Source organism: Mercurialis annua, linkage group LG8 (assembly GCF_937616625.2).
Source record: "Mercurialis annua linkage group LG8, ddMerAnnu1.2, whole genome shotgun sequence".
Classification (NCBI taxonomy): Eukaryota; Viridiplantae; Streptophyta; class Magnoliopsida; order Malpighiales; family Euphorbiaceae; genus Mercurialis; species Mercurialis annua.
The window spans coordinates 31,105,755-31,115,237 of NC_065577.1; the positions used below are offsets into that span (position 1 = coordinate 31,105,755).

A 9,483-nucleotide genomic window follows, 5' to 3' on the forward strand; every position below is an offset into this window, starting at 1 on the left:
TGCGGATTTGTGGGTCCATTTGTTTGATATTCCTTTAGGATTGTCATCAAAGAAGCTTGGAGAAGATATTGATAATTTTTTGGGGAAATTTGTTTATCATGATAATCGATTAATTAAGACAGTAGAAAGGAGTTCAATGAGGATTCGAGTTAGTATCGATGTTCGTAAGCCATTAAAAAGGAGGATGAAGATTAAAAAAACTGTGAATGCTTGGAGTTTTATCAATTTTCAATATGAGAGAATTCCAATGTTTTGTTTCTATTGTGGAGTGATGGGGCATTCTGAGAAATTTTGTGTGAAGTATTTCGACAATCCGATTCCAAAGAAGATGTTACCATATGATTCAAGTCTGAGGTACGTGTTGAAGAAGAAATTGGTGGCAATGCCGGAAAGGTGGTTGAGGAGTTCAACATCGGAGGTGGAGGGGGCTGTAGAAGGTGGTGATGAGGTGGACTGTTTGAATAATAGAATCGCTGAAAATTTGAGTTTAGCTATATAACCTCAAACCTTTGAGTTTCAAAATCGAAAGTTTGTTGAGAAAGAGGTTTTAAACGGGAAATCAGCTGAATTAATGAGTAGAGAGAGCTGGAGATCTAATCAAATTAATTCAAATAGTGGAAATATGAGTTATTGTAGTGAGCTGGAAGGTGATGTGGCAAATGATCCTAATAGGAAAAGATCCAGTGTGGGTGTTAACGGGGGACAAAATGAAAGTGGGCCAAGTTTTCTTGTTTCGGACATGATTATTGACACAAAATCTTACAGACCGGCGGGCCTTGATAATCAGGCCGACCCGAAGAAATGAGTTTTTTAAGTTGGAATTGTCGTGGGATGGCCAGCCCACGAGCAATTCGGTTCCTGCGTGATATGGCTAGAAGGTTAGATCCGACCTTCTTGTTTCTGTGTGAGACTATGGTTTCTGCAATAAGAATTGAAGTTCTAAGAGATGCGATGGGTTTTGAAGGGTGTTGGGTGGTAGACAGTATTCGCAAAAAAGGTGGATTAGCTTTTTTCTGGAAAGCAGGCTATGATGTGGTAGTATCAGATTCGTGTGAAAATCTTATCGATTTACTGGTGAAAGAAGTAGATAGTAAGTCTTGGAGGATTACGGGGTTCTATGGTTGCCCAGAAAGGTCGAGGAGGAGGGATTCATGGAACATTCTCCAAAATCTCAGTTTAGCAAACTCATTACCATGGTGTGTAATAGGAGATTTTAACGATATTCTATCTCGAGATGACAAAAGAGGTGGAGCTGTGCAACCAAACTGGTTAATAAATGGCTTTCGTAATGCTTTAATTAATTGCGGTTTGACAGAAGTTGAGTCGGTGGGGTATAAGTTTACGTGGTCGAGGGGTCGTGATAGTGCGAGTAGAGTTGAAGAGCACTTAGACAGAGCTTTTGTTTCGAACGACTGGTCAGAATTATTTCCTGATGCAATAGTGTTTAATCAAGAGTCCTCTACTTTGGATCACCTGCCAATTCTGCCCTTGTTAAAAAGATCGTCCAGGTCTTCAGTAGTTCGTAAGTTTCGGTTCAATAACGTCTGGGTTGCGAAAAAAGAGTGCATGACAGTGGTTGATGATGCGTGGACCAGTGGAATAAGGGCTGATCTGCCTGCAAAACTTAAAATTATGGAGACTAGTTTGAAAAGCTGGGATAAGAATTCTGGATCGAATTATAAAAAGCGGTTGGAGTCTTTGAGGAAAAGATTGGTTACTTGGCAGCACAGGACTGATGTATACGATGTTCAGGTTTATAACAGACTAAATAAAGAGGTTCATGAACTTCTTGCCGAAGAAGAGGTGTATTTGGAACAGAGGGCGAAGAGTTTTTGGCTTTCAGAAGGGGATGCAAACACCCGGTACTTTCACAATTTTGCTTCAATGAGGAGGAGGAAAAACAGAATTGAGAGGTGGAAATATGAACAAGGTAATTGGCAGTACTCTAAAAGTGAAGTGGAGGGCATAATATTGAGGTATTATTCTGATTTGTTCTCTGATTCCAATTCAGAAAATTATGAGATTTCTGATTTTTTGCCGCGTATTTCAAATGAAGATAATGAATGCATGTTGCGTCCTATTTGTGATTTGGAGGTTAGAAAAGCGGTGTTTAGCATGCATAATGATAAATCCCCAGGTCCTGATGGGTTTAATCCGGCTTTTAACAAATCATACTGGAATGTAGTTGGTAGTGATGTTATAAAACTGTGTAGAGATTTTTTTGAAAAAGGTGTTTTTTATGATGGGCTGAATGATACAACACTTGCTTTGATACCTAAGGTTAATAATCCTGAAGTTATCTCCAACCTTAGACCTATAGCTCTGTGTAATGTGGTTTATTAAGTTATTTCGAAACTTCTGGTCAATAGAATGAAATTTTTTATGCCTAAAATTATTTCTGAGAATCAGAGTGCATTTGTTGAAAACCGTCTGATAACCGATAATTTTTTAATTGCTTATGAGATTAGGCATTATTTGAGATGTAAGAGGAGAGGGAAGCTTGGTATGGCTGCGCTTAAAATTGATATGAGCAAAGCATACGATAGAGTTAGATGGGACTTTGTTGAGCTTTATGCTTAGGCGGTTGGGTTTTTGCGATAAATGGGTTAAACTGATAATGTATTGTGGGAAGTCAGTACGGTATACAAGCATAGGGGAGTGTGACAGAATGAATCCTATAGTGCCGAGTAGGGGTTGAGGCAGGGAGATCCCCTTTCTCCTTATTTATTTATTATCTGCGCTGAAGGTCTTAGCTTGTTACTTGGTGAGGCGGAGAAGGTAGGGGAGTTTCATGGTGTGGAAATTTGTGGGGGTGCTCCATCTATTAGTCACCTGTTTTTTTGCAGATGACTGTTTTCTATTTTTTAGAGCATCGATGGAGGAGATGAGTGTGGTGAAAAGGGTGCTTGACGAATATGAGAGAGTTTCAGGTCAGAAGGTGAATTTTAGCAAATCTAATATTATGTTCAGTACTAATGTCCCGAGAGAGAGTAGGCATGATATTAAATTGGTGATGGGGGTGAAAGAAGTGTCGGACAGTGACAAGTATTTGAGGCTTCCATCTTTAGTAGGACGGAATAAGAACCATATCTTTGGTTTTATCAAAGAAAAAGTATGGAACAAAGTTAAAGGGTGGAACTCAAAATTTTTGTCTAGAGGAGGGAAGGAGATTTTGATTAAAACGGTAGCCCAATCTATGCCTAATTATGTGATGAATGTGTTCTTGATTCCTCTTAGACTTTGTGAGGAGTTAGAGAGAATGCTAAATTCGTTTTGGTGGCTAGAGATCAAGAAAAGAAAAAAGGTATCGATTGGGCGAGATGGGAAAACCTTTGTGTTCCGAAGAAATTTGGAGGTGTGGGGTTTAAAAAAATTCGGGAATTTAATTGAGCTATGCCAGCTAGACAAGCTTGGAGATTAATTAGTGTGGAAAATAATTTGATGGTGAAAGTATTTAAGGCGAAATATTTTTCAAACTCGTCGTTTTTAAAAGCAAATTTGGGTTCGAACCCGAGTTATGTTTGGCGAAGTATTTTTAAAACTAAACCGGTGATGTTGAAAGGAGCAAGGGTGAGGATTGTTCGGTGGCTGCAGAATGCTGGAGATTTGTTACAGTTCCGGTGCTTGCTGAAAATGAGTGTTTTGCAGATTGGGTTGATTGGTGGTTGCTGGAATTAAAAGAAGAGGACAGTTCTTTGGTGGCCTTTATTTGTTGGTGTTTGTGGCAAAGTAGGAATAGTGCAGTATGGAGGAAGGAAATTGGGAAGGCAGCAGCTATCATTTCACGTGCATGCTCTCAATATGCTGCATGGAGAGTATCACATGTATCAATTGGTCAACTTAAGAGAGCTGAGCTATTGGCAGAAGATGGTCGTATCAGATGGGTACATCCTCTACAAAATTGGCTTAAAGTAAATGTAGATGCGGTAGTGTTTTCAAGACAAGTGGGGATTGGTATTGGTATTGTTGTCTGCGATTGGCGAGGTTCGATAGTTCAGGCGAGACAAATGAAGATTCAAGGTAGTTATTCACCTAGAAATGCTGAGTTAATTGGCATTCGTGAAGCATTAAGTTGGCTCAAGGGGTATAACATAATTATTTTTGAATCTGATGCGTCGAAGATTATTTTGGAGATTAGAAATCCGAGCTTAGTTGATTCAGATCATCTAGTTGTGGATTGTTTGAGTTTAGAAAAGCAGTTACGTAATGTGTTATTTTATTTTGTGAGACGATCTGCGAATCAGGCTGCGCATGCTTTAGCGCAAAATGCCCGTTCCATTTCAGGTTATCAGGAGTGGTTTTCCCACTTTCCTGTGTTTCTCACAAATGTAACTGCTTTGGATTATTAATATTATTCCCGTGTTTTCCTAAAAAAAAATGTAAATAGATGTATATATTTATTAATCTTATATTGTTTATTCGGATCAAAATTATTTTTAAATTTTCGCGATAATCCGGTATACTTTTTCAAGATGCACAACTGTAAATTCCCTATTTTCTCCTTTTAACTTCCAATTTTACCGCAAAATTAGTAGCCGATTTTACCACAATTACTCGTAATACCCATAAAATCCTACTTCAACTTCAAAATATCCCATTCTTTTGGTCTTCATCTTCTATATCAAGAAGCCCATTCTAGTAATTTCACCATACCGCAAAACTGAAAATATCATCTCGCACACAAAATCTCTCTCCCTCTCTTTCTCATACACATTTTTTCCACAAAACAAAAAAGAGAGCGCCAAACCAAATTTCCTCGTCTTTGGAAACCAATTAAAAAACCCGAACCGAATAGATACAAAACCCAAATAATATTCGGATCTTTCAAATAAATCTAAACCATCCAATCTTTAATCCAACGGCTTCAATCAGTCGGCTTAGTAGTTACCTTAGGGAAGTGGTTTTGTCATCATCATAAACCCTAGCCCCGCCCCCACGATAGAGATTGATTAAAATCATAGACATCACTCTTCTTTCTTCAACTGACTCCCTCTCTGCAACAATTTCGATCAAACCCTAAATCTCTGCAAAAAAAGGAATTAAAATTAAACCCTTTTACTCTCTTCGTAAGGAGTTTTTTTTATTTTTTTTGCGCAGATTCTTAAGTTTTTGTTGGGATTTTTAGGTTTTAGTCTCTGGATTTATATGGGTTTGTTTTAATTTTTGATTTTATTAACTGTAGTTTATATGGGTCCGGATCATCCGAGTTGTGTCGGTCTTTTTAACTCAGTGAGTTTGTCTGTTTTTTAGATCTAGCAAAACAGATGGCGTGTTCTTGAGCGATTCTTCTGTTTTCCCTTTTATGTTGGTGTTTAGACTCGGTACTATTGTTGTTATTATCACTCGATTTTGGAGAAACTCGGTGAGTTGAAACGGAAGTTAACTAGGTGACTCAGTGGGTCAAGGAAACGAGTCAATAGCGACAAGAATGCCGTCGGTCGGGATGCGACGAACCACCAGGGTATTCGGGGTGGTGAAAGGTGCGGATGGTGCGCGGGTTTTACGGTCAGGGAGAAGAATTTGGCCAGAATCGGGTGAAAACAAGTTGAATAGGAGAGGTAATAATAACGATGGAGATGACTGGTTACACAACATGATCAAGTGTAGTAGTAATAAGGACAATGGTTGGACCACTCAGACCAACAGTACCAAATTACAAACCAAAACCAATGTTTCTAAGTTGAAGAAAGTGAGAGATACTCATAGTTGTGTTGGTGTTAGCATTGGCTGCAGCAAAGTAACTAAGAAAAAGAAAGATGACAGTAGAAACAAGATGTTTGGTCTGGTGTATAGCAGAAAAAGGAGGAGAATTGATACTGTTGGTGGTGTAAAGCAAGATAATTTGGATAGTATTAGTAGGGATAATAAGATGTTTGGTATTCATTTTTCGCGTAGGCAGAGGAGGCGGTTGGCGGTGAAGGATGATTCTGATTGTTTTGAGCCTGCAGCTCTCAGTGTTGTTATTGATCATGATGGTGCTTCTTGTACTAGGGATACTGGATTAGGATTATTATCGTCTTTTTTACATTTGGTTTTGGGTTGTATGAGAAAAAGTAATTTAAGTGTTCCTCAGCTTGCGGCTTTTTTGCTGACGGATTCTGTATGTTGTGCTTTTGCTTCGTGTGGAATTCGTTTTTTGCAGGTATTCCTTTATGCATATGTATCTATTATTTAATATTTGGTTTGCTGCATTTGAAGATTATGTTTATTTCAACTTCAACTTAGGTGATTACTGTACTGTTTTATTTGTAAGTTGTTTAGTTGTTTTGATATTCTTGCACAACGACTCAAATTACTTACGTTTTTTCTCATTTTTATTTGTTCAGGACACACCTGCTAATAGAACTGGAGTTTGCAAGATTTTTCGGGTTGAGAGTACTGTGCCCGTGTTTTCTTTGGATTTTCCTGCAGCTCCTTTCTGTTTTATGTATATGCACCTTAGATTAGCCTTTATATTTAAGTGTCTGTCGCTTGATCCTGTAAATAACTCGCTGGAGGAGGACTCTTATGATGAAATGATGAGTGAGAGTGTCTCTTCTAGCCTAGTGGAAACAGACACTTTGCTGCAAACCGATATTTCTGGGAATAAGGTTTCCTTACATCCATCTGTGAGAGCTTCCAAATTATCTGGCAGGCATGGTCAATATAGAAATTTATTAAATTCCCGTGGTATTCAAAAGAGGAGGACTTCATTTAGGAGGAATAGAGCTAGAAATCTTTCAGTGGTCGGCAATAGAGCTAATGGTGCTTTAGTTTCTGATTTAATTAGTAGTAGGAAAAAGGGCATCCCTTTCTCTTCTGTGGTTTCAAAGGACAAGCTTAGGAGATCGGCGAGGATCAACCCTGCTGAAAACCTCAAAGAAGCAAGTCCTGCCCGTCCCATGGACTCATTCAGTTGCTCTACAAATCTACTGGTTATTGAATCAGATAGATGTTACAGGATGGTGGGGGCCACTGTTACGTTAGAAGTATCCGATTTAAATGAGTGGGTACTTGCATTTAAGATGAATGGGTTGATCAAATACTCGCACTTGGCACAAACGAGCATGCGGCCCTGTTCTTTTAATCGAATCACTCATGATGTAATATGGTCCGGGGATGAAAATTGGAAACTAGAGTTTCCTGACCGACAACATTGGCTTATTTTCAAGGATCTTTATAAGAAATGCTCTGATCGTAATGTGCTTACTCTTGCTTCTAAGGCTATTCCCATACCTGGTGTGTGCGAAGTTTCAGGATACGAGTATAGCTGCAGTTTGCCTTTTTTCAGAACAGATGCTTACATTTGTTCGAACAGTGATGAGGTAGCTAGAGCTTTGGCAAAGAGTACAGCAAATTATGACATGGATTGTGAAGATGAGGAATGGCTGAAGAAATTTAATAGTGATTTTTTTGTTGAATCTGAACCTCAAGAGCATCTTTCAGATGAGCGTTTTGAGCTGATGATCGATGCATTTGAGAGGGCTCTTTACAGTAGTCCAGATGATTTTGCTGATGAAAAAGCAGCTGTAAATATTTGTATAGACTTGGGTAGGAGGGAAGTAGTCGAAGCTGTGTATGGTTATTGGATGATAAAACGCAAGCTGAGACGAGGACCACTGCTTAGGGTATTTCAGGTAATTTTTTTATTGTTGGTGACTCATGTTTTAGAGATTAACAGTAATTCTGTCTCGTGATTTAGTTTTTATCCAAAGAAATATCTTTGATTAAACTATATGAATTTTTTGACCCCAGATGAGGTTCAAAAGTTTCAATATTAGGTGAAATTTTGTTAATACATTTGATAGCTGTGGGGTAGTAGCATCAATCAAACATCTAATTATAGAATTATGTTAACATTGCACAAACCAATTAAATGCATATTGCTAGCAGGACAAATGGATCTACTAAATTCTTATTGACAGCAGGAATTTTTTTTGAAACTGATGGCTTCCCCTTGATTTTGTATGTAGTGGTAATGAAGAAATAATTATGCGATGTAAAATTGCGTCTCAAATTTTGCTGCTTTTTGTATATATTGTCGCATAACAGCTGTATGTGAACTATTGAATAGCTCGACTGTGTTTAAGGTTCTGGATGTAGAATAGTTGCAAACTTCAGCAAGATTGTACAAGTTTTATATGTAGTCCTTACGCACTATGTTCCTCATTCTAACAGTTGTATCAAGCAAAGAAGGCTCCACTTATTCCGAAACCTGGATTACGCAAGAGAAGGTCATTCAAGCGACAGGCCAGCCAAATTGGAAGAGGCAAGCAACCTAGTATGTTGCAAGGTGAGTTTTTCTATGATAATTTCTTCTACAAATCTTGTTTAACTTGAGTTTAATTTGTGTTTCGTCTCAACTGATTATCTGATGATTCTTGTTAGTTGCTTCCATATGGTTTTGTGATTATCTATTGTTTATGTTGCATGAAAACTTCTCCAGTTTTATGTCTTTGACTCTTCTGAAACTTAAAAACTCTTAATTTATAACATAAGAAAACGTCGTTTTATCTTTCCTCCATTTCAGTGTTTTTCGTGCTACATGGTTTATATTGTGTTTCCTTCTGAAGACTAATTTTCTACCACTGTACAGTAATGGCTGCACAACATGATGCTTTTGAAGAACAGAATGCTCTGCGTAAAGTAGAAGCTGCAAAGGCTTCAGCAAAAGATTCAACGGAAGTGGCTATTGTTAAACGCCGTCAAGCTCAGATGCTTATGGAAAATGCTGATTTGGCAGTTTACAGAGCTACAATGGCAACAAGAATTGCTGAAGCAGCATGTTTGCCTACTGAAACTGATATTTCTGAGACACTCTTGCTGGATTGACTTGTTTGGGTGTTACTAATGAAAGGCCAGTCAAATATTATGGGAAGATTGGCAGCCTTTTTGGCCTTATTTCTGGGAGCAGCCTTTGCAAAAAGTAATGTAATTTTGTATAGATTTTTGATTGAATGTACATTTTGTATTATTATAACCTCACACCAAAGGTTGTTACGAAGGAATCTGGTTTATTTATTTACTCGTCGAAAAGAGAAAAGAAGAAAAGAAAAGGAAATTATAGGAATTGTTTTTGTTAAGTTCTATTTATTATTAGTAATTCAGTATGCATGAGCATGGGGTTCAACCGCGATTTCTTGTAAACATACTATAAACATTGAAATGCACTATAAATATATTAAAAAAACAATAAAAATACACCAAAAAAACATAAAAACATTAAAAATACACCAAAAATACACCATAACGTAAATACATTATTTACAAAATTAGTAGTATTAAAATAAATAAAAAAATCTATGAATAAGAGAAAGACAAAACAATTATATGAATAATATAAAAAATTTATAAATAAAAAAAGGCTTAATTACTTAAAAATCACCCACCTTATAACTTTTTTTCATTTATACCATGACCTAGGAAAATTTTCAATTGTACCATATTTTTTGTTTTTATGTTTCATCTCTACCCTAATGAGTTGAATTGACATATTCTCTTTTT

At 37.3% G+C, this 9,483-nt stretch overlaps 1 protein-coding gene across 1 annotated transcript; it reads left to right on the top strand.

The window, feature by feature from the left end:
- The first annotated feature begins 4,708 nt into the window (after positions 1-4,708).
- Positions 4,709-9,000, top strand: LOC126660580 (uncharacterized). The gene is made up of 4 exons (XM_050354144.2): positions 4,709-6,142; positions 6,327-7,616; positions 8,158-8,272; positions 8,576-9,000. The coding sequence occupies exons 1-4, from the start codon at positions 5,429-5,431 to the stop codon at positions 8,809-8,811; spliced, it is 2,355 nt and encodes a 784-aa protein (XP_050210101.1). The 5' UTR covers positions 4,709-5,428; the 3' UTR covers positions 8,812-9,000.
- Positions 9,001-9,483: the final 483 nt, after the last annotated feature.